This window comes from Oxyura jamaicensis, chromosome 3 (genome assembly GCF_011077185.1).
Source record: "Oxyura jamaicensis isolate SHBP4307 breed ruddy duck chromosome 3, BPBGC_Ojam_1.0, whole genome shotgun sequence".
Classification (NCBI taxonomy): domain Eukaryota; kingdom Metazoa; phylum Chordata; class Aves; order Anseriformes; family Anatidae; genus Oxyura; species Oxyura jamaicensis.
In genome coordinates, this window is record NC_048895.1 from 26,694,454 (window position 1) to 26,720,370 (window position 25,917).

Below are 25,917 nucleotides of genomic sequence, written 5' to 3' on the forward strand. Positions count from 1 at the left end.
GGGAGAAGCAATTGTGATTTCTTCTGGAAGAAAAAACAGTTTAATGTTTTAACAGTTTCTTTTATTTAATTCATGTGTTTAGTGATACTGTTCTTATTGCAGCTTTACCAAATTCAGAAAGATGACCCTCCTCTTGCTCGAAACATGCCACCTGTTGCAGGAAAGATACTGTGGGTGAGACAGCTCTTTAGGAGGATAAATGAACCAATCGACTATTTCCATGTAAGTTGTTGTGAGGAAAAATTAAGTATTTTTTGTAACCATGACCTTACTTCAGTGGAGTGACCATACTGTTCCTAGTTATGATGTAGTCACTTGTCATATGCTGGGCTCTTTGTATGTGAATTGCTATTTAAAGCACATATGCTCCACAATAACCACTATTGTGCATCCAAGATGTAGTATTTCTTTGACTTGTTTCTGAACTAGCACACCAAGCTGGAAATATGCACTGACTTGATCTGTTTTCACACTACCCGAAGAAATGTCTCACCATTCCAGCCACCGATCGGTACCAATTACAGAAGAAGATTTATTTATTTTTCTTTCAAAAGTACACTTTTTTTTTTTCTTTCAAAATGAGATTTTTAGTTACTATTCATTTTTTATTTGAACTGAGCATCCATTTCACTGGTAATTACATGTGTGTAACACAGTATAATAAAGTAATTGTGTTATTTATTTACTATTAATTACTCTACAGATTCCTATTGACTTCACTGTCCTATAAACTTGATTAATAAATAACATTTTAAATAATTCTGTAACTGTAATTTGCAATAACTTAAATAATGTATAGTCAGTAGCTAAATGGAGGAAAAACCCAAATAGAATGTATTTCTTTTGATTTGGTATTAATTGGAATGTTCTGTGTTTTAATAGAAAAATTCAAATATCTTGACAAGTCCAGAAGGTAAAGCAGTTGTTCGATTATACAACAGAATTGCCTATGTATTGGTAGAATTTGAGGTAGTCTATCATAACGTGTGGATGAAGGAAATCTCAGAATTACAATATCGTAAGTAATTGAACATGTAATTGTTTTCTTCTAATTGTTATTGAATGTTAAGATGATGCAAATCAGATAATTTTTAAGCCTTATTTATCCTTAAAATGTACACATTAGATTAGGTTATGTTCTAATAAGCAGCCCCAATAATGCAAATCTGTGTCTCTGTCTGTCCTTGAAACTTGGTTTTGATGCAGAGAATTGAAGTTTTGGTGCATTGTTTGACAGATAACTGGAAGGAATGTACTGAAACAAAATTAAGGCCCACAGTAGTTCATTTCTGAGTAATTCTTATATGCCATCTAAGAATTATTTCTGTTTTCTTTCCACTGTAACAATTTATGTAGTTGGAGTATCACAATCCCTTTCAGGACAAGTATCACTTTATGGCTAGAAAAAAATATGTTAACCAAGTTCTAGCATTTTAAGATTAAATGGGAGATGAAGATGATTTTTTTAAAAAAATAGATTTTTCAAGTAAATTGTAGTCAATTTTTAGCTTTAAATCTGCAAGTAGATCCATAAGAACAAAATTGTAACGGTGTCATCACAGAGTCAACAAACGTTTTAGTGTAGTGTTTATGCTTTTAATTTAGTTTGGTAGTTTTGAAATATCACTAAGTATTCATCCTCTTACAATTTCCTGTAAGATACTGAGCAGCTCTTATATGTTTTATGTTTCTTTGTTCTTAGAAAATGATGTTGATAATTTTGTAACTCAATCTAAAAAAATATATATACCAAAAATAATACTGGCACCAAGGCTTGTTTGGCTTATGAAGAGAGAGGTTATATGGCAGAAAAGAAACATGGTGAAAATCAGTTGTATATTTTCTTTAACTGAGAACAGTATAAAACAATTTTGCAAGTAACCAAAAATTTAATCACTATATAATAATGTTAGAAATCTGTATTCCATTATAAGTTATATAGCCAAAACAATCATTTGTCTCAGTCACTGACATAATAATGTCTTTACAGCCTTACAAGCTACAGTACTTGTGCGTCATCCTAAAACTGGGAAGTTCCTGGTTAATTTTGATCCTCAAATTCCAGAGATTGTCCGAGAGACTAAATGTATGATAAAGCTGGGCTTGGAAGTACCAGAGCAAGCCAAAAAGATATTAAAAGTAGAAAATAACTTGAAGTCAAACAAGTTGCGTTTAGAGGTAAGTTAAAAAATTATCATGATTACTTTTGGAGAAATAAAGATTGTTTTTGTAAGGTTAATCTTATTGATCCTTGTTCTCCTTTAAATTTTACTTTTATCAGTTATGTGGGTAGATTAAGATGAATCAGATGAAAAATTGTACCTTTTCCTTAGATCATTGCCAGTGTTTGGGAATATGTAGATTTACACAAGAATTTAGCAGCTAATGCACCCTCCAGTAAGAGATGTGAAGTATTTGTTTAAAAACAAAACAAAACAAAAACTTGTTATCCAAGGTGAATGTTAAAGCTGGATATAAGATGGTTTAAGGTAAGTTTGTGGAATGGACAGGTGGACATAGAGAATCTCATTTAAAAAACCTGTGGTAACCGCAGTGTGTGCTGTTCTATACTTAAAGTAGAAGCATTTATATTGCTCATACTTTGTGGTGTGTTAAGTGTATTCTGGTACTGAAACAAAGCCATCCAAAATACATTCACTCTTTGAAAATCAGTGAAGAACAATTTTACGCTGCTTCTGAGAAGTAAAGATTGGAATTCCTTATTTGGAAGATATGGTGAGCCACAAAAACATCAATAACTTCACAGACTGTGCTCGAGAAGTAGATTTCTGCTATCTGTTGTAGCATTTGCCACAGATTTTTCAAGAAGCTTGTATTTTAGGGATTAGGTATACTGTGTAAGATTTTGAGTGGATTCCCTCTGATAGTTTTGTTTGTTTGTTTGTTTTTGTATGTGTATGTATGTAAGACAAAAGACAAGAGGATATTTTGAAACTGAGTTTATATGTGACTTGAGTTATCTAAAGCGTTAAATAGTTTCAAGAGAGTTATCTTAAGTTATGATCACTCTAGCCCAAGCTGCCTTGAGTTCTAGAGAAAGACCATACTTTGTTGCCTGAGGACTGGGAATGTGCTGTATGAAGGCTGCTTTTATTCTTAGTGAGTAGCATGATACAGTTCTATTACCTTCCAGAAATGGTGTTCATAGGTATATGGTATCAGGGTAAAATACTACACCTTTTTCAAAAGTAGTCCTGTACTGTGTTCTTTGTAATTTTTTTTGTGATGACTTTTTTATATAACAGTATGTTTGCATCAGTAATGAAAGCAGGTAAGATACTCTTCTTGATACTACCCCTTCCTATTAATTAACAGGGTCTTCTTCAATGCTATGAAGATTTGTGTCAAGAAACACGAACCATTTTTGTAAATCTAATGACACCGAAAATGCAGAAGGTTGGTATTGCTGAATGCACTTCAGCACACTTCAGAAGAAGTGGAATTTAATAATAGTTTGTAACTTTAAAATACTCAAAGAATTTGCATGTTGTGGACTTAATGAATTTTACTAATATCTTTAAGACCAAACATTTGCTCTTTGTATCCCACATATAATGCTCAAATAATGTGTATTAGAGTAGAATAATCTTAATGCCTTTGAGATATAAACCCAGTGGAACAAAGAATATGGGCTTTGTGAGTGTATTTATCCACACGATTCTTTACCTTTGACATGGAATTATCACTTACCTCAGTTTATAGGTTTTCACATGAAATTACATATTTCATTTAGTTCAAATACTAAAAGATACTATCCAGAAGAGCAGGAAGAGGAAGATCTTTGCTGAGCATGTACACTTTACAGTTATGGATGGAGGCTGTAGTATGCCCTACCCCTTCTCTTCCCGTATTGCATAAATTTCCTTGACATTTTTCTTGAACTTATTAAACTTCCTTACAAAACTTATACAACTCTTTTCTCAGTGATTTTAATAATAATGGCATTTGTTTTAAATTACATTTCTTTTTTCTTTTTTTTCTCTTTAATCTATGAAATAAATGTTTTTATGCTTAGATGGAAGCTGTGTTGAGGCAAGGACTTACCATGTTGACTTGGTCATCTGTGACACTGGACAGTTTCTTTCAAGAATCTGATGAAGTTCTAAATATGTTTAAACAGTTTTTGAAAAAGGTATACTTTTGATGACTACCTAAATTAAATGCTAGTTTAAAACAATTGCTCCAAGTACACTGCTCTTCATATTGCAAATCAGTCCAGGTTTACCTCTTGAAATACGTAAAATTTTGCTTGATTTTCAAAGTATCAGTGGGCTGTTTTTGTTGCCCTTTTTTTTTTTTTTTTTTTTTAGAACGATGTACTCAGTGATTCTCTCCACTGATTACGCTTGTATGTTTGATCTTTGCTTCTCTTCTTGCAGTACAATATATTTCCACCTGTTGTCCTCTTGTTCTGTGACTATCACTCTGATTTTCAACTTCTGCTTCTTTCTTGAGCAGCTGGCCACGAGTGCAGTTGCACAGAAGATACCTCCATGCAAAGGTTATCCACTGGTGAAAATTTTAATGTTAACTGTATTCATAGCAGAAATGCTGTGAAATTGTCTTCTCCTTGTACAGTCCACAAAATGATGAAGGGAAGCATGCTTTTTTCCCTCACATTTCTCTGTATGCTGACTGAGTCTGTGCTTTTTTCCTGTGTTAGTGATTAACTCAATTTGAGTTCTGCTGATTACATTAATGTGCTTGCAGAACTGTATTGATGGTTCTCAAGCTGCTACTTCTCTGTGATATTCAGATCATATTTCTTGTCTGATTATTGAACTGTATGGCTATGATCTTTCTTACTTCCATTATAAGCTGTGTTTTCTGTGGTAGAGAATTTCTGGTGGGTGTATTGGATTCTCTTTCTGTATGGCAGTAAAACAATTAAATCTAGTGCTTCGTTTGCTAAAGCTGGAAAAAAGATTGATTGTGTAAGAAATTAATGATTGTGAGCCTGAATATATCTGAAATAACTAGGTATTTTGTAGATATTCTCTATTTTCCTTAAATATGTAGGTTGTATATATTTCACATTTTTTAGCCATCCCATATCAAAACAAAAAGATGTAAACTTGGTTTGACCCTTGTTTGCTGTGGGTGGAGTATTGCAAACAAATAGAGGAACTGTGTTATGAAACATGTTACGAAACAAAGGCTTGGGTGATAGGCTGGAAAACAAGAGGATATTACAGATGTGGAATCTTTCAGGTAAAAAGTTAAAAATTGGACAAAAACCAATTTTATTTGAAATCTGCCATGACAACTGAATGCTAAAAATGCTGTAAGTTGGAATCAAAAGCCTAGTGAAAACTATGTTGACTACAAGCAGGAGAAGCTTGTGGCCCCCTTGTCTTAAAACTAGAATCATGGCCAGCAAGATCATGAACAAGAAGCTAATCATCCTATATTAGCATAGCTTGTTTTACTACTCTTGATCTAGATCAGTGTAGCCTGTATAATTCCCATAGTCTGGGATCTAACTTACTGCTACTGCCTGTCTGCCTAAAACTGTTGTTAGAATAGCAAGGATGCTTCAGGAATCTTTCCTTTATCATGGCCACAAATTCCTCTGTAAGTCAAGCACAGGTAACATCATGGAGCAAAAGTTCTCTCCCATTCCATCAATTTCTGAACTTTAAGGACAGAAGAAAAAAGTAAAGAAGCTACCTTTAAGTCTCAGGGCCACTTTCTGATGACATTCTTAGGGCACGGGAGGTAGTTCTTTGCGTATTTGTTTATTTATCTAGTCTCCAAAATGGACCAGCTCAAAGAGCTGTCAATGGAAACTCATGCAGAAATTAAATCATTGCTTATCCTGTCTGAAGACAAATTTCAAAATATGATGCTGATAACTAGAATTCTGTGAACAAATAGGTGGAAACACACTTTTCTCTAAAGATATCACTTTCTCCAGGATTCATTTGTCTGATTCCCAATATGGAACCAGCAGAACTTATGAATTACAAGATTTTGTTTTTAATGAACTGTCTAAATGAAACTGTGCACAGTAATAATCCTTTTAGAACTGTTATCAAAGTGTATAGGATTTAAATACATACACTCCTAGCAACCTAGTTTTGTTTTCTATGGCAATAGTAAACATACTATTTCCAGACTTATCTATTCTTTCCTTGTTCATATTTCAGACTGTCTGCAGTGAACATATTAACAAAGGCTGAACTTTTTTGTTGGGTACTCATCTCCCTAAATTCTATCTGTATATAATAGAGGATAATGCACAGTAAAGACTGTATTTAGCCACTGTAAATATCCCCTAAGTTGCCATAATTCAAGCCATTGTTTTGCTTCCTTTTTTCTCTGCTTCTGTCATCTTAAGGTTTTGTGCACTGATCCTTTTACCCTTTTACCTCAATTTTTTGTTGTTGCTTGTTTGTTTTTCTGTTATGATTCACTTTCTCAGAGGATTTTCTACGTTATAAGGCTTTTACATTTTCACTCGGTAGATACCTTTTTTTTTCTTTTTTTTTTTTCTTTTTTTTTTTTTTTTTCTCTCTGCAAAATACTGTATATCTGTTAAAAAGTCTCCAAAAGAATAGATTATGCCTTACACAAATATATGGAGTTAACATGATTTTTCCCTTCTAGGTAAATGATTTAAGTGAAGTCCGAATTGATTTAATATTAAATGAAATATCAAATACTCTCTTAATTGCCTTACCAGTAGATGGTTCTGTCAAAGTAGAGGATATGTTGACACGCAACGAGGTATGTGCTGCTTTAGACCCTTGAACTACAATTCTTGAGTATGTTACAATCAGTCTCTTAGTAAATTAACATAAATCTCGAAAAGAATTCTTCTCACTGCAGGAATACAAAAAATATTGGTTTTGATTAACATATTTTGGTTAAAATATTTTGTGTCTTTAAATTGGTACTTAGGCATTTGAGGTACTTATATGGTAGTATTTCAAACATATCTATTTATTTAGCTGCTTTATAATTATATTAGATTTTTTGTATGAAGATATTTGGACGTATACAGCCTTTTTTTCTTTCTTTTTCTTTTTTTAAACCTTTTGAAAGAAGGTTAAAAAAAAAAATACCTTCCAAAAAGTATATTTGAGAATTTGAAAGTTTCTTTGATTTCAAATGAGACTAAATGCATTTTTTGCTTTATTATTGTATTATTATATATAACAGTTCAAGTAAATACATTCATTAAGGGTAGTTGAAAGACTTTATTTGGATAACTTCAGATTCAGATTATTACCTCCCTTTAGTATTCGGTGATTCCTTCTGGACTTTAAAAATTTCATAGCATTTTGCAAATGGAAAAACAAACAAACAAACATGAAAATATAATTATAATGTAACAGGAAAACTTAAAAAATAGAAAAAAAAAGAAAATAGAAAATACACAAATTTCAATTTTCCAAAATAGAAAAAAGGTTTTGATTTTGGTTTCTCAGGTTTCTTTTCAAAGAAAACTCTTTCCTTCATATAGTCTCCATTTGAAGGATGGTATTCATGTAAATTATTTGGTTCTCCATGAAAGGTCAAGGTGATAAGATAGCTAGTGGTACTAAGATGATTCCTTGTTATTTTTACTTAACAGACTTACACTAAAGAATGTGCTGAGTTATTGAATCACAAAAGTATGCATATTGAAGATGCTGTTCAAGACTTAATATCTGTATTTGAAAATAATTATGAAATTAAACATTCTGAGAAAGCATCAAAAAAGCACGCATCACCAGGTAGATAATTAAAATTTAAATGGAAATATCTGTCCCTATTTCTCTAGACTTAACTAGTACATATCAAAATTGAATTGTTTTAGCTAATTGCTTGAGCTAGCAATACTGTATTGAGTGTAAAGATGTCTGTGGCACGCTTCAACGCAGAACATATTTCAGTTAACAAAATGCATTTATTATTATTTTTTAATATACAGTAAAAGAAAAACATGTAGTGTTTGGAAATGAAGATGAGAGAGAAAATACTGGAGCTCTTCGTGGTGATGATAGCAAGGGCAATGATAAAGAGGATGAGTTTAAAAAGGTATTTTGTGATAAGAAGGGAAACTTTTTGAGTGATCAAATTAATGAAATTAAGTATCTTGAGGATAAATTGGATATCCATGTTACAGAAAGACATTACATAGAGAATACAAAATGTCATGTAAAAATTATCAGCATCTAAGTTCTACCACGCTGCTGCCTCACTCCCCCTCAAAAGAATGGGGAGAAAATATGAAAACAATATTGAAAAAAGGCTCATGGATTGAGATGAGGACAGGGAGATCACTCACCAGTTAGTGTCAGGGGGGAGCTGCTGGGCTATTCTCACAGAGGCCATCCCTGCAGTTCTCCTGCTACCAAAGCCTTGCCACATAAGCCCAATAAAACATGTTGCTGTATTTTTATATTCTTCTTAAGACAACCTTGTTATATTTTATATATATCTTCTCCATGCAGCTTTTACGTATTTACTCACAAGCTGTTTTCTTCCCTGTCTCCCCTTGTGTTTCTCATGTAGCTTTACAGCATAAATTTCTTCAGACTGTTATGCTTGACCAATACACTTTGAAATAATCTTCATGTTCCTTTCTGAATACAACACTAAATAATGTTGTTATTTATTTATTTCTTTGCTTGCTTGCTTGTTTCTATTACAGAAATGTAAAGAGGTGGTTGCCTATTTCAGTCACCAGCTTCTAGATAGTCTCCAGAAAGCCACCCGACTGTCTTTGGATAGTCTTAAAAAAAGAATATTTGTTTCAAAGTGAGTTGCAAATGAAATATTTCTTCTACAGTATTACCAAAACAGTTATGTCTGTGTTAACATAATAATGCACTTATATTCATGTGGGGTGCATGTGTCATTAGTCAAAGAGTTCCAGACCTTTTATAGCTCAAGCAGAACCACGAGAGTGCTCGCTCTTTGTTGCAGCGATGCCTTGGGCCCACACTTTTCTTTTATTCTTTACATCTTTAGGTTGTTAGTTATATTCTATGCACTTTCTTTTGTGCAGAAAATTTTAGTTTTTTTTCTACTTCTTTCCCCTCAGCCTACACCCTTTTGTTTTTATTCGTATGTATTTCCCTTGGGATTGCTTTCAAGATGTTAGTTCAATTTATTGTCCAATGTGAACGATTAGAACTTAAGTGACCATATGGTCACTTATGACTTAGGTCATATGTGGCAGCATGCCCATATATTCGTTTTACTTCAGATTATTTGTGTAAACATGGCTGTTCACTCAGAATTGTTTGTCATGGGTTAAAGATCATCCATGCATCACTATTAATTTTATCTGATAATGTCAAGATCCATACAGTTGTACCATTTTCTTCTATTCATTCAGTTGTATTATTCTATTCGGTATAATTTCTATAGATTGTTCTCTGCTGGATGAGGCATATACTTCAGAGACAGAATTTCTTCTGTATAATATATTGTTTATTAAAAAGCTAGCCTACTTAGAATCCTATTAAGAATTTATTTTAAGCAGGTAAAGTTGACAATGTTTTGCTTTTAATATATGTGGAAGCTTGTGTTACTGTTTTGTTTTGTTTATTTATTTATTTTCTGAGGGCATCTCTCATACAAAATGTTTTTAAAACATGATCTTTGTTGGTTGCGTCCTTAACAGTTGTAATGATTAAAGATTTTTTTCCTCTATTTTTGACTACAGTATTTGCTATTGACTACAGTATTTACATTTGTTGAATGCTGCTTTTTTTGGTTGCTGTGTCATGGTATAGCATTCAGAAATTGTATGTTGTACTTTGTCTTTAGTTTTTAGTGGACTCATTTTTATTTTGTCTATCATTTTGTACCAGATTATCATCTTTGAAACTATTCTGTGCAGTTGAACATTTATCTAAAACGTAATGAGGCAACTCTTAATAGGTTGTTACATGAAATGGTCAGTAAAACCTTTTTATAAGGTTTTACCTTTTTAACCTTTTTAACCTACTCATAATACTGGCACAGTTCCATCATTCTTAAATTTGGAGATAAAAATCCCAAATCAGAAGATATTCTAGATACAAAATTCTGAAATAAATGCCTAGATCCAAAATAACCTTTGTGTGAGTGATGAAGCTCTGGCTATTATTTTCACCCTTAAAACATAAAACTTCTGGAAGCTTTGTCAAGTAGCTGGTACACTGATGTGAAATTTTTTCATAAAGGTTTCTCCATAAAAGGTATCTCAAACTGATGTTTCTAAGGTAATTTGAGTGTATTTCATGGTGAAGTACTTATGACATGTTTCAAAATTATTTTCAGCAAAACTGCATTTGGGAGAACAATGTTTTCTGCTCACCCAAGCAAATCGGAAGAGATTGTCTCTTTTCTAAAGGCAGAAGTACACCTTGCAATTCCTAATGTGGTAAGTTATGTGTCATACAGATACGGTAAAATACACTATATTATGATTATGTCTGCATTTGCCCAAGCACAGGCTGTGGGCACTCTTCTGCTGAACCAGCACCCATTCAGAAGGAGAACAGTTGCTCAGGCCCTTTTGTGCACTGACAGTACAGATGAAATTTGCTCACAGTACTAGTGGTCCTTGTTTTTGTCTTAGTAGTACCTGCAGAATCTGGCCTTTTATTGTTCTTCTGTATTTCAGAAATTATATTGCAATCTATTCATCAATGGTCTTTGCAGAATGATTACCAATCTCCTTCACTTGTACTGATAGAATTGTTGGAACAAAATGTTTCTATATATATGGTTTCTATATACTTATTTATTTTAACTGATTTGTTCTTTGCATATTTAAATCCTTTGTTGAATAAAAATCATGAGCATTATTTGTGCTCAATTTGGTTTTAGTCACCTCAGTAGGAAGTAAGATGACCTGAAAGAGGAAAGCTCAAGAAAAAATGAGATTAAAAAGCAAGAATTCAGCTGTGGATTTCTGTGTGCAGAGACCAAAAAGGCAACCAGATTGCAAAGAATTAATAGATGAATTTGTTTTCCTGTTGTAGAGTAAGATAATTTTGTCAGCAATACATATGTTGTTTTATTTTATATGTGAGAAGATAATACTGTCCAATTGTCTTATGACAATTTAGTTTTACATATGTGAAATGATAATGGAATAGAGGTTCTGTTCTAAGGTGATATTCCTTAGTTTGAACACAGCATCAGTGTCAGACATTTTACTATACTTCACACTGTGTACACATTTACAAGGTCTGCAAAAGTGTGGAATTTTTACCTTATGAATATTTGCATAATGCTTCAGGCTCTGTCCACTGCAAAGGTAAATGCACCTATCTTTCTCTCAAATCCTCTGAAATTCTTGGCTGATCCAGGGTAGCAATCAAGTAATGTTGGGTAAAACGTACCGCTTTATGTTAACAAATAGGATTTTACAAGTTCCTTGCTTTTATGCATACAACTGCTCAGTCTGTAAAATTGATTAATAAAACATGAGTCGCTTTTTTTTTTTTTTTTTTTTTTTTTTTTAAATCCAAGTTCTTTGTTCTCATGTTTAAAAACAAATGCTGTTTTTCTGTTCTTTTCTGGATAACTCTCAGGTAGGTTCTTTCTCCTGTTAAGCATCCTGGAGGAACAGATGTGGGCATTTCCTCCACCTTATCCTACATGGACTTCATATCAGACAAGGACAAGATAAAGCTACAATTAACATTATTCTGACAATGCAGTTGTTTGTTCTGTGTTTTGGACTTTCTGTCTGTTTGTGTGCTACTAAATAGAAGTGGCTAAAGGCTGGTTTTTGACCTCAAAGTCAACTGACCTGAAATGGCTTTTATTTACAGTAATAAATGCTTTTTCTCCTGAATCCAAGAGTTTGCATTCAAACTGTGTGTTAGGTTCAGCACTCATCATGTTTTATCCTCCAAACTGTGGCTGAGTTTTGTCTGCGAGAGTGCTATTTTTCATCACCTCAAACTATGCTAGGGAGCATAATAGCATTTATACAGCGTGGACAGCGTGGTTTGACCCTGTTCTGTTAGCTTTTTGTTTTTGTTCCAAATCAAGAATCCTCTTTTTACTCTGGTAATTGATAATTAATTCTCTACCCCTTCTGGCTTGTTACAACATCCTTGCCAAATATAGAAGTTGAGGTCTTCAGGGCTACTGCATGGAGTCTCATTTATTTACTAAACACTGTGCTCTTGCTGAAGTTTGAAGTGATGCTACTTTGGGGAGAAAAAAATATTTATTCAACTTGAACCTTCGGCACTTTGATCTAGGTGACTGTTGCTTGTCTTATGTCCCATGGCATGAATGCATGTATAGATAAGCACTTAGAAGAAGAAGGTATATATTTGTAAATATTCTTATTTGAAATGAGCTGTCCGTATGTACTTTCATGACCAATCCTCTCACAGTATTTACAATCCAGAGGTTAAGAGCAACAGAGAAGAGGAACTTGGGCTAATGTTTTTGATGCTTTGTGATTCTAGAATGCGGGAAATAAGGCTTGTAGTGTATTCCCTAGACTGTAAAAAAGTATTTTAAAAATGTTGTTAAAAATATTTTAGGAATTGTAAAAACAACTGTAAAAAAAAGAACACAAAAACAGACTACTAATACTTTCATGTCAGCTTGCCTACAGTGTAAGTGTATAAATAGGTAGCCGGTCAGTATAGTATATTTCATTCCTTTAGAGGCAATTCTGAGGCAGGCAAACTCTTACTTACATTTTTCTTTTCTGGAGCATGTTCTACAATTAACTATGAGTAGAGTAAAACTGAGGTCTTGGAAAATGACAGTCACCTGCATTTGTTTTCAACAATATTTCAACTATTTTGAATAGGTAATGGTTCCCAATTTAGATGATATACAGCAAGCCATCAATCGTATGATTCAACTGGTACTGGATGTAAGTCGTGGAGTTGCTCAGTGGGGACAAAGGCGTTTGCAAAAATCTAATTTAAAAGCAGAACTAGACACACATCGAGTATCTTCAGCAGGTTTTGGATTATCAGGAAAATTAACCAAAAAAGAGGAGAGTAAGTTGCACTTTTTTTAAACTTATTTTAAAAAATTTATTTTAATAAAAATGTCATATATAAATATTTATGAATATATTTACTTTGTTTCAAAGAAGCAAACTGGATTTTTTTGAATTAATATGTTGTTCTTATTTTTTTTAATTAACTGTATTTTTCAGAAATAGCTTTTCTGGTTTATGTAGGTATTAGAAACTTGAGAAGCAATAAGCAAAGTTTTTTTTTTTTTTTTTTTTTTTTTTTAAATGCTAAATTATGAATCCCCTATTTAACTGAGGGAAAGTAAACTTGTTAGGTCATCTTCTTACTTACTTGTTATGTTATTGTTGTAGCCATAAACAATTATGTAGACTGTCATTGAAATATTGAGATAGAAAGAGAGCTAGTATAACCATTAGATTTCAGTGACAACCTTTATTTGCTGGCTGTATTCCCAGAATGGATTATAAAACAATTGAAGTGTTTGTTCATGTGAATATTCACAATGTAGATAGACCTGCAGGCATTCTAGTCAGATACTTTTTTCCCTAATATTATTTCTATGCAGAAATTCCTGTTTCTATGGTTAGATGTCCATATGAAGCAAGCACCCACAAAAACAACCAATCAAAGAAAAACAACAGACTTTTACTGTCAGGTTCTCTTAATTGATCTGCACTGCAGTTACATCTTTGTTGTGATTCCTTTGGGAAATCTTTAGTATCCTGGAAATTTTTTCTCTCCCATAGTCCAGAGTTGGGATTTAAAATCATTTGTAGCACAGACGTAGAAAAATAATCTCTTTAAGCAGGGTGGCAGAGATTAATACACTAAGACTAATACTCATAAGACAGCCATAGCCATTTCTTCTGCTGTGTCAAAATACAAAGTTAGTGAGTAATCTTTTTCATTACTTTAAAACTACTCATCAGCAACACCCAGGAAAGGGAGTTGTGTGGAGAGGATATGTTATTATTTGGTCAGCTAGTTTTATGGAACAGATGGCACAGATGGATCAATTTGAGACTCTGTTTTCAGTGACAATATCCCTGAAAAAGTTTGCAGACCAAAAGAAAACTTGGCATTGCTTTAAATCCCCCCATTAAACAGCATGGATGGCAGGAAGAGATGGCAGTAGAATTTTCCTTCTCCATTCTCTTACATATGCTTCAAAATGCGCAGGCCCTTGTCATGGTAGAAGGGGCTCATTAGAACTTAGGAGCAGCAATGTCTACATTGATCCTGATTGTATCAACAGTTCATCAGAGATGAAGTAGGGACATGATAAGATTGTAGTTTACTTACCTTCTGTTTGAGTATACTCGTAGTTCTTAAAGGAGACTGGGCTCCTGTTTCAAAATCAACAACGTAACTGGAGCAGCAGCTACCTTTGTGTAGCTTCTGTGTTTTGTTTCAAAGTGCCTTTGAAGGCATATTTGGAAGTGAAAGGTTGAAAGGTTAGTTGAATCTCTAGTCTTCTCTCTCTCTCTTTTTTTTTTTTCCCCTTCATTCAGCTCTACCCTCTTTCAGACAAAACTCAAAATACTTCGATATCAACAGTTTGTGTTTTGAAGCTACATTTGTCTTACAAACTTTATTTTTGCTCTAATAAAAGATGCAACTTGGCAAAATTCTATGTCTCTTTTGATATCACAAAAGAGACTTAATGAAGGGCTATGTAATTCAAGTATCTTAGAGTTCAAGAAACACTGTTTAAGAGGTTTATATGATTTTAAAACCTTATTATATGAATTTTAAAAGAAAAAGCCTAAACTGTTTATGAGGCCTTGTCATCTTCTAGTTACAAGTAAACCAGAAAAAGGAAAATCAGTGAACAAAGAAGGCTATTTTCTTTGCATTTGGAAATATTAATTCTAGGCTGAATTTGCCCTAACTGTATAGAGCTTACACTGAACTAGCACTTGGTGCCTTCATATTAAGCAGATAGACACATAAAGAAGGTTATTCAGCCCTACTGAACAGCAACTGTGCTTAAGTTGGCCTGCACAGGTTTAAAGAACTATAATTAACCAGAATTGTAACAGTTTATTAATTTATATATGATTTTATCTTACAGAAAGAATGAAAGATGTTGTGATAAAAAGAAAGCTACGAAATTTTTACTCAGGTGTTGCAGAACATGAAGATATTTCTAAATTAGTTGTGCTCCTCTCTTCTTCTGTGAATTATATTAGAGAAGTAGCTAGTGAAGCTCTGCAGGATTTTCAGAAATATAAGGTGCTCTGGACAGAAGATAGAGATGCCAAAGTTCAGGTGAGTTTAATGCTGATCAGGATTGTTTTTCATTAATCTAATAATTTGAAATTAGAAATCATTGATGGAAAAAAAAGATCAAGAAAAAGAATGTAGAAAAGATATTAGAAACTCAAATTTTGATTCTGTACATAAGTAGTTGTGGTGATAGTAGTAATATACTTCCTAGGCAGAAGGAATAGCATGCTACGTATTTCTTATGTTGAGGGTTAGGTTTTTCTACTTCTGTGCCCTTCTATACCATGATAAAGTGGTCCTAGTTTTTTTTGTTGTTTGTTTTGTTTTGTTTTGCTTGTTTTTAATTTCTTTGTTTTTTATTTGCGGAACTCTGAAATTTCAGGCCATAAGAAAGTATGCCAGTTTTTCACAGAACTTCTCACTGTCAGTGTTGATACTTGTGCATTTTTCTCTATGTAAAGTATTTAAGTTGTTATTTTGAGTTTAATACATATTTTTATGCACTGCCTTTTCTTTAATTCTAGTTAATTCTAGGAGGTGAGTTCTGCAACCTCTACCCAGCAAAAAAATCCTGTATTCCCTTTCTGGTTGTTTGAATTATTGAATCCTGGTTACTGTTAACAGGTTGTTTCCTGTAAGTTGAGTCATCAGAAGCAGTAGAAAAATGTAGCTCATTCTAGAGAAGGAAAAAGCTTGTTTCCAGTAATTAGAAGTCTCTGGGAATTAATCTTCAGAATATTCACACTGTTATTCTACAGCAGATTTTCAATTTAAAGCTTGAATTTAGAGGTTCAGTAGAAGAAAGTTGGCGACTATATATACTTCATTTAACCTTGGCTTAATTCAGTTTGCTATTGTTTTCTATTTAAAGGACTACATTGTATATAGATAGATCTGTGAATATCACATCACCTTGCTTGCTACAGGAGTACCAGTCTCTTTTGGGTGTCACACTGCAACTTGCGCGATTTATATGGGCTAAGAAATGCACCTTATTTTACTCGTAGTCTAACTACATTTTAAGTTTAATCAAATGCTGTTAGCTTGATCTAGTTAATGCTGAAGAAAAGTGTTACAGAAGAAGCCTCAATAGTAGTGCATTTCATTTTTATGCATGCGTGCCCTTGTTTCCATCCCCCTTCTTCAGCACTGTGCTAACTTTCCCGCTGTCAGTCTGGGTACTCATACAAAAGGAGAGGGAAAGAACTTTCAGCGTTTATTGTTTACCCATGCAATGTAGGCATATTGAATACATATCTTGTGTAACATTTCCAAAATGCAGCTTTTCAGGATCACAAAACTTTTCTACACTTGAGTTCTTATGCTCCTGGAACTCCCTACAAAATTAGTTTTACTGCAGTTGTTTCACATGTTATTCTGCTAATGGTCTACCCTTACTGTAAATGCAGACATATTTTTTGATCTGTTATGTCACCTATTCTCACAAAACTGGTAGACAAACAATATGTTTTGGATGTCTGTTTCTCAGTTAAATTTGATCAGATTTTTCCCAACAAGATTGAGAATTACTGACAGAGAAATTCATAAACGTGAATGTCTACTCATGTGCATTTTACTAATTTAGCAAGGCCATGGAAGGCTAAATACAGGCATAATATACATTTTCACTAATTACTGAATAAGTGTTACCACTTTTTTTAACCAAAAATATGAAAAAAGGATAATTGTTGATTGACATTTTAACCTTCATACAGCAATTTTTGGCTAGCTGTCCATCTCTTACTGAAATTAAGGAAGAAATACTTCACTATGCTATGTTTGAGCAAGAGATGGAAGATTTAAAACCCATTATTCCTCTTGGTCCAATTGAATTGCACACAGGTACGACATTTTCTTTTCTTTGTACATAGATAATGAATAAAATACTTGGAGGTTACTTGGCTTATTCTCTAAAATAAAATGCTTACAAATATGAGTAGAAGTTATCAAGGACAGTTCATTTTGTTTATATTGCTTCTCTATATAGTAGTGTTTGGATCCTAGGATACTTTTTATTTTTGTGCAGAATAGAAAGTTAGGCATGAAACTAATGAAAATACTACCATGACATTATGCAAGACCCTGTTTAACAAAATACAGATGTTCAAAGATCAACAAACAAAAACCGTTGGGTCCTTGGTGAAGATTTTAAAAGACTTCTTCAAGTTGTTTTGTATTTTTTTTAGGAGAACATGAATAAGATGGTCAATGATGCAGTATGAGACATGGTATATAAAAGTTGAGTTAGTTGTTTATATATATATATTATAATGTATAGTCAATTACATGGAAAATAACAATTTGGAAAATAACAATTTTAACCCCAGCTGAATGAAATAAGTTTCATAAAATGCACATTTTTGTTTAAGAAATCCATTGCTGCACAATCCTGTTTAGTGAAGATGTTGAAATAATTAAGTATTGTAAGCATGCAAGTGCTTGTGTGTATGTTGCATATGTGCCTATAGGCATGTACATAAATGTATATATACGCACAGTAGGGAGAGAATCACAGAATATTCAGAGTTGGAAGGGATCCACAAGGACCATTTTTAGATGATTAGCTGTGGATATTTAATGGCCTTTTGGAATCAAAATTTTAATACTGATAATTGCATTACTAAAGAGGAAAACATATCATCTGTACAATTTGTAACCAGAAGTGTTATATGGTGTTAGGATCTTTCAGCTTCTGTCACTGGAATATAAGATGTTGCTTATTAAAATCCTAACTTGTTCTCATAAGTTAAAGTGCCAACGATTGGCTTTTCTGTCTCTTCAATGTCAGTTTGTGTTCATACATTAATTGTTCATGATCTGATTTGACACCTTGTAGCTTTAGTTATGAAGCGTTCCAAATCCCGGTACTGAAAACTCAAGATTTCATTTCTTCAACTGGTATTTAAATATCACTGATCTTCATGCACTTAATTAATATATACTAATTAAAGATAATCTCTGAGAATGTAAATCAATAATTAGGTATTTTTCTTCTTTATTTATCATCTCTCTATGTCGTATCAGATAAACTTGCCAATGCATCTTACATATATAAAACAGAAAACCAGAAAAGTATTCCAGTATACTTGAAATTGTTAAAAAATTTTTAAACTAGAGTAATTGGATTGCATTTCTGGTGATGTTCTTCTGAATTGCTATAAAGAGCCATATGTGATGTGTAGATTTATATATATAAATTTTTTTTTAAATCAGGACCCCTGAAAAAAGCTTTATCAGTTGAAGCCAAAGCCTGGAAGATGCTCCTCTGTCATTATTTAAATGAGGAATATAAAAAGAAAATGACAGACATGATGTCATTCATAACTACATATTTAAAGAAATTGTCTCGACCTCTGCGTGACCTAGATGATGTCAGACTGGCAATGGAAGCTTTATCTATCATACGTGATAATAAAATACAAATGGATATGACTCTGGGACCTATTGAAGTAAGATGACTTTAATTTTTTATTTTGATTAAAACAATTAGATTTATATATAAGGAGTCATAAAATAAACTGAGAACCAAAATAAGGAGTTTACTGTTATAAAGGGTTTAAGCTGAAGATAGGAAACAAAGTAATATTTTTATTGCTATTTTTATTATAAACTATGAATCACTATTAGATACTTTGGTAGGTACTGTAAAAAAGCAGACTAAAATAGTAGATTCTCAAATAATTTATAACTTAAATACAATATAGGAGACAGCATGCAGAAATAAGCAGATGAGAGCACAAGAGAAGGGAACAGTAATCTCCTTTTTGCTGTTTGTTTTTCTGTTAGCCTTAATCTTTTTCCTAAATCTTCTGTATCCAAAAGAAAACATCTTTATAATCTAACCCCTTTGAATATAACCAGAATGCATTCAGCCGCACATCATTGTACGCTGTCAGAAATTTGCAGCATTCTTCCAATTTCCCTAATTTAACTGGATAAAGAAGCTCATTAAGCTTTATATATACTTGGTATTTTTTAACGTACTCAGAAACAGTGAGCTTAATATAACATTTGTTTTGGACTTTCAGTGGCTGTTGATATTATTCCTAATATTAAGTTAAGAAAGTATTACTAAATGTTCTTTCTTAGGCTGAGTGTCTTCAGGCTACTTGTCAGGCAAAAGTTAGGGATGCGATAATCATACACATAGATGTTTAAATAAAATAAGCAAGAGAAACTGAGTTTGGCACTGTTTATTTCTCAGATTTTACATGTGTAGGAAAAGTGATGCAAAAATTGTAAATAAGATAATAAAGATACTTTAAATTCTGAAGGAATTAATTTTTTTACCAGTTTCTGGCAGAAGGAATATTTTTATCAGCTTCTGGCAGAAGGAATAATATTTTTTACCAATTTCTGGCACTTCAAGATGAATATTAGTCTAAAGATTCTTTGCCAGACCCTTATATTTTCTACATCTGACATTCTATACATTTACTCCTTTTCTTTACTAAAATAATGAGTTCCACTAATAGCAATAGGACTACTCATGTTAGCAAGTCACTCTGTTCTTTCGTGAGCTTTCCTTAAATAAATAAGAGTTTAGAGCTGATAAAATCAAGATCTGAATATAAAATAGTGTCACCTGATCAGTAATTTTACAGTTCAGTGTTTTGTCTTGTTTCCTTAGCGAACTTAATTAGAACTTTTGTGGGTGATTAGGCATTTTATTTCTTACTAGAACATTACTGAAGGAAGGAGGGCTTAATGTAAGGAAAAGTAAGACTGGAAGGCGACCAGGCATAGACTGATTATAGTCTGAAGAATCATGCCTGACCAATTTGATAGGCTTCTACAATGTCTATCTCGGTGGACATGGGGAAAACATTGGACATTATTTATTGTGATTGTAGTGAGGAGTTTGGCACTGTCTCCCATAACATTCTTGTTGACAAACTGATGGAATGTGGGCTAGGTAAGTGGACAGTGAGTTTGACTGAAAGTTGGCTGAATTGTCAGGCTCAAAGTGTTATGATCAGTGACACAAAGTCTAGTTGGAGGCCTGTAAGTAGCAGCGTACCACACGGGCCCACCCTAGGTCTAGTACTGTGTTAATGACCTGGAGGGTGGGACAGAGTGCACCCTCAGCAAGATTGCAGGTGACACAAAACTGGAAGAGGTGACTGATATACCACATGGTTGTGCTGCCCTTCAAAGCGACTTGGAAAGGAACCTCACTAAGCTTAAAAAGGGCAGATGCTGAGACCTGCTCCAGGAAATAAATAGGCACCATAGGCACCAGCAAAGGCTGGGGTGACTGTCTGGAAATCAGCACTGCAGAAAAAGAATTGTGTTTCTTGGTATACACAAAGTGGCCTTGCAGCAAAGACAGTTAAAGGTATCCCGGGCAGCATTAGTTAGAAGAGTTCCAGCAGGTCAAGGGAGGTGATCCTACTCTTTTACTCTGGTGGGTGAGACACACTTGGAGTGTATCTCCATCCTTGAAGAAGAAGATGAAGAAAAACCTGACTGGACACTGGACCTGGTCTTGGGCAACATGTTCTAGGTTACCCTGCCTTGAGTTTGTAAGGGAATGGACTAGACAATCTCTAGAGGCCCCTTCTAACCTCAGTGATTCAGTCTACACCTCTCAGAAGTTGAACAAGAGAATTCCAAGTGCAGGTATCTGCATGGAATAAAAAACTGTTTATTGAAACAACATTTATGAAACAACATAAACTGCACAGAATAGAAGTCATAGGTCTGAGGATCAGCTAACATGATATATAGAGTTGTTTGCCTTCATTAACAAATCTTACGTGTACCTTTTTGGAATCCGTAAAATTAGAAGGCAATCTTATTTTTAAATAATTTGTTCCCTTTGTCTAATAAGAGGGTAATAAAACAGAAGATGTGCAAGCTCCAAATTATATTATGAACCTTTCTTATTATTTATTCACACTTGTAATAGATACTTATGCAGACACTTGATAGCTTGAAAACATATAGTAAAGATTGTATAGGTCAGATGACAAAATATTTCCAAAATGTGTAATTTAGTGAGAGTAATTCAGAGGTGGGGAAAAAAACATATCAAAATATACATTCAGGTAGTGTAATGAAGATATCATTAACATGATAAAACTTCATATATATTTAATATTCAATTTATTGTGTTTGTATATCTTTGTTATCTCTTCCAAGAGCATTTTATTTAAATATATTTTTTTTTCTGTTTTGCTCTAGTTCTGATTCATTCAACATCCTTTTTTTTTTTTTTTTTTTTTTTTTTTTTTTAAAGAACAAATCATATCTTATACCTAAATTAAATGCATAGATTTTCTTTGGAATGTTACTAACATATGGGATCTATGTATCTGCAAATGAACTTAAAGTGGATCATTACTAAGGTTTTCTTTTTTAATCTAGGAAGCCTATGCCATTTTAAACACATTTGAAATTGAGATTACAAAAGAGGAATCAGAAGGTGTTGATTCACTCAGATATTCTTTTAATAAATTAAAGAAAAAAGCTGTAAGTATATAAAAAATACATTTTAGGGTATAAATGAGTGTGGGACAATTGTATTCTGACTCTTGGTCTTAGTTGCTCACTAGTGTGAACATCACTAGGATGTTCATTGTCTAATTTTATTTTTATAGAGAAGTTTAATATTAAAATATTATTATAGCTTTTATATTTTATAAAATATTTTATATTTTGTTGCCTAAAATCAGCAAGAAAATTAGATAGAAAATTTATTCCTTCTCTTTGCTTTTTGTGCTGTCCTTCATTTCCAGTTTTTGCTCCATTCTTGTCTGATCAAGATTGCTGCTCTTAGGTTACATAATTTTAATAATTGCATAGTTTCTCACCGTCCTTCCCCTTAAATGATGACTGCACACTTAACTTCATTGTTTAGGACAGACATATCCCTCAAAAGTTCAACGTCTGTTGGATGTTTTCCTGAAATGGGGAAGTTTTGGTGGAAATATGGAAATATTTTATTGGAATATTTAGATCCTATTGAGCAGATTAATCACTGGCCTTAAGAGGGCATGAGTATTTTATATTTTGATTTCAGGCAGTTCTTGGTTCTCTCTCTCAAGCTTTTGAAGAAAGAAATAATGAAGAAAGAATAATGAAGTCTTTAAAGAAAACACTGAGCCATCCATGAGGAAGAGGACTAACAATTTGGGTTTTGATTTTTTTTTAGAGGGAAGAGAGGAATGGAGAGAAAAATGATCTTTATTGTTCTCTTTTCTGTGTCCTTTTATTCCCCTCTTCCCTTTTGTTGTAAATGCATTGTAAATACTCATGTGTAAGTAGAGGGGAGAGACTGTTGTTGCTGTTTCCACTTTTTATCTCCAAAACTGAACACCAAAATTAGCACCATGAAAGAAAGTAATATCTGTTTAGTTTCAAATCATTCATTTTTGTTCAAAACTTTAATACTTATGTATGTATGATTTTGGGTTATATATAGCTCAAATATCTGTTCCTGTTTTTTTTAAAAAAATAAAAAATAAAATAATACTGTATTTCATTGCTATTCTTTTTTGTCAGACCAGAATTCAAGATGAGTTGGTTCAAGTTCAGCCCAAATTTAAAAGTAATTTACTGGAGTCGGTTGCAGTTTTTCGGGAGGATGTATCAAACTTTGAAACATCATATGAAACGGTAACTGTAATATTAATTTTTTAGTTATCTAACAGACTTGTACTTAGCTTTTAAATATTTTTATTTGCATCAGTTGGGTGCATGAGTTTTTTGCTGTTGAGCTACTGAATATTTGATATCATGGTTGTTAAGCAATCATTCTTACAGGTCATACTTTTCAGTCTGGAGAAACAACAGTGCAAACAACTCTGAGAAGAGAATCCCTGGTGGCATGATTTTTCATGAGATCTTAGTTGAGAAATTGCAGCACATTATGACATTTTGATTGTATTTCAATGTTAAAAAAGTGTCGCAGGCCACTCACTGGAGATATACATATATATTTATTATTTTTTATTTTTATTGTTTATTTCAAAAAGTAACAAAATATGAGAAATGAAGTGTAGTGCTACTCAATTTAATTAAGCTAAAGTCTTCTTAATTTTATGTGTTATCTTTTATTCGATTTACTGTTGTAAATATTGCATTACCAACACACGTAACTTGATTGGATCTTGACTATCAAAAGATTATGTATTTTGTGATGAGCTACTGTAAATATGCAGTGGCCTTCAGTCACTTTGAGAATTAATATTGAGTTTTTTGTTGTTTCTTTAAAAGGAAGGACCTATGGTTCCAAATATTCCACCTCAGGAAGCTAGTAATAGGCTACAGATCTTTCAGGTAAGAAAATAAACAGTTACATTTTGAAGTAATTAAATTTAGATCCACTGTTGCTTATCAAAGTGAGTTTAGAAAAATACACATTTACCAAAGACTGCAGTCTCGGTGTGTATTTTGTTTAATATTCAATCGGGTAATAGCTTCCTTAATGTGGAAGGGCTGATAGGTAACCTTGCTCAACTCTTCATGTTTTGTGAGCAGAAATTATCAACCTAAAGAAATAAGAGCAGTAAAAAAAAAGGAAGAGGCAAGTACAACTCAATAATAGCTGAAAATAACACAGGTTATACATTGGTCACATAAGCTAATCTTTTCCTCTTGTAAAGATCACATTTTCCATTAGAAACTTGCCTTTCAACTCAGTGTTTTGTTTTTGTTATGAACCTTAGTTCATGGTCCTACAATGAGCTTTATTCCATTTTTTCTTATCCTTCTTTTCTTTGAAAGTTATAACTTGAAGGTTCTGCCCCCACCCCAGCCCACACTATTGTTGTTAGTCTCTTATGTATTTATTCTGTAAAAAGTGAATTCAAAGTTCTTGAAAAGCAATGAAAAAGTAACAAAATCTTAAACTTCCAGAAGCATCTAATATATACTGAAAATGGAGTGACTTTGTTTGAATTTCCTCTTCAAATACATTTGTCAGATACATTTATGCTACCAAGATAATGCTTTTGTACCCAAATCATTCTTTCACTTTCCCATGTTGATCCAATACTTTGGACAGCACTTACACTTTGTCTGAAAGTGGCTGTATTTTTGGCACTCTTTGGTGTTTTTAATTCAGGACGTATATGTTATCACCTAATACAAGTATTTACTTTTCTGTCTGCACGATACGGAATTTCACATCCTATTTTTGAAAAATGTTTATTTAAATTATTGCTTTATAAGTATATTCACTAATTGAATTCAAAATACGGAATTGAATACTGCTTTATATGAGAACTGTTTCAAAAATTTAGATTAAATGTATTTTTCAGACGTTTATGCTTCTAATACAAGTGTTTTAAGACAAGTGTAGAACTGTAGATTTATTATTAGACTATTTTAAATTAAATATATATTATTTTGTCTGTATGAATCTTAATGTCATCAGGCTAATTTCGACGAGCTTTGGAGAAAGTTTATCACATACTCATCTGGTGAGCAGTTGTTTGGATTACCTGTTACAGACTATGAAGTTTTGCATAAAGTCAGGTAATTGTGGAAATACAGCTGACCTAGGTGTTCATTAAGTATGTTAGAAAGGCTAAAAGTATACAAAGAGGGAATCATAGAATCATAGAATATCCTGAGTTGGAATGGTGACCCACAAGGATCATGAATTCCAACTCCTAGCTCCTCACAGGACCACCCAAAAAGCTGACCATGTTATGTGAGAGCATTGTCCAAGTGCTTCTTGAGCTCCAGCACGCTTGGTACTGTGACCAGTTCCTTGGGGAGCCTGTTCTAGATCCCAACCACCCTCTGGGAGAGGAACATTTTCCAAACACCCAGCCTGACCCTCCCCTGTCCCAGCTCCATGCCGTTCCCTCGGGTCCTGTCGCTGTCCCCAGAGAGCAGAGCTCAGTGCCTGCCCCTCTGCTCCCCATGTGAGGAAGCTGCCAGCCATCATGAGGCCTCCCCTCAGTTTCCTCTTCTCTAGGCTGAGCAAACAATGTGGCCTTAGCTGCTCCTTATGTGTCTTCCCCTCCAGACCTTGTAGCTCTCCTTTGGATGCTGTCTAATAGTTTTATGTCCTTTTTACAGTTTTACATAACAAGACACAGTACTAACAACTAGAAAAAGGCATGGAACAATCAATATATAACCATATTTAGCATATATTAATAGAGGTTTACGAAAGTCTAAATTTTTTGAGCAGCTGTACTAAGGAGCCTTTCTGTCAGTTTTTGCAACTGCATTTTAGTTCAAATTCCTAAAGTGCTTCTGAAGTAAATTGACTAATTGTCCTTGCTTGCCATTCCCTGCTTTGCACTGCAGAGCCACCTCAAGGTGCATAAACTACCACAGAATCATAAAATATCCTTATTTGGAAGAGAGACACAAAGATAATACGGTCCGGTTCTGGATTCCACACAGGGCGGCCTAACGGTGAAACCACATATCTGTGGGGAATTGTTCACATGTTTTTTAAACACCAATAGGCTTTGGGCTATGACTGCTTCCCTGAGGAACCTGTTCCAGTGCTTGACCACCCATCCTCTCAGTGAAGAACCTAATCCTAATATCCAATATACTTGTCCTAATATCCAGACCTTCCCCTGACTCAGCTTTAAGCTGTGTCCTATCATTACTCACCAGAGAGAAGAGAACAACACCTCCCTCTCCACATCTTAAGGAAGTTGTAGACAGCAGTGAAGTCACTCCTCAGTTTTCTTTTCTCTAAGCTAAGCAAAGCAAGTATTCTCACCCACTCTTCATAATTCACGCC

At 33.5% G+C, this 25,917-nt stretch overlaps 1 protein-coding gene across 1 annotated transcript in view; it reads left to right on the forward strand.

Annotated features, from left to right (window-relative positions):
• Positions 1 to 25,917, forward strand: part of DNAH8 (dynein axonemal heavy chain 8) — a 131,169-nt gene that overhangs the window by 23,540 nt on the left and 81,712 nt on the right. Inside the window, exons 17-34 of the mRNA XM_035323204.1 lie at positions 103 to 222; positions 883 to 1,018; positions 1,991 to 2,178; positions 3,337 to 3,417; positions 4,037 to 4,153; positions 6,631 to 6,750; positions 7,601 to 7,742; positions 7,940 to 8,046; positions 8,663 to 8,769; positions 10,324 to 10,384; positions 12,791 to 12,986; positions 15,043 to 15,239; positions 16,913 to 17,039; positions 18,411 to 18,646; positions 21,567 to 21,671; positions 22,704 to 22,817; positions 23,418 to 23,480; positions 24,580 to 24,680. Of these exons, the coding sequence (XP_035179095.1) occupies positions 103 to 222; positions 883 to 1,018; positions 1,991 to 2,178; positions 3,337 to 3,417; positions 4,037 to 4,153; positions 6,631 to 6,750; positions 7,601 to 7,742; positions 7,940 to 8,046; positions 8,663 to 8,769; positions 10,324 to 10,384; positions 12,791 to 12,986; positions 15,043 to 15,239; positions 16,913 to 17,039; positions 18,411 to 18,646; positions 21,567 to 21,671; positions 22,704 to 22,817; positions 23,418 to 23,480; positions 24,580 to 24,680 (2,318 nt within the window). The remainder of the gene's footprint in view (positions 1 to 102; positions 223 to 882; positions 1,019 to 1,990; positions 2,179 to 3,336; positions 3,418 to 4,036; positions 4,154 to 6,630; positions 6,751 to 7,600; positions 7,743 to 7,939; positions 8,047 to 8,662; positions 8,770 to 10,323; positions 10,385 to 12,790; positions 12,987 to 15,042; positions 15,240 to 16,912; positions 17,040 to 18,410; positions 18,647 to 21,566; positions 21,672 to 22,703; positions 22,818 to 23,417; positions 23,481 to 24,579; positions 24,681 to 25,917) is intronic.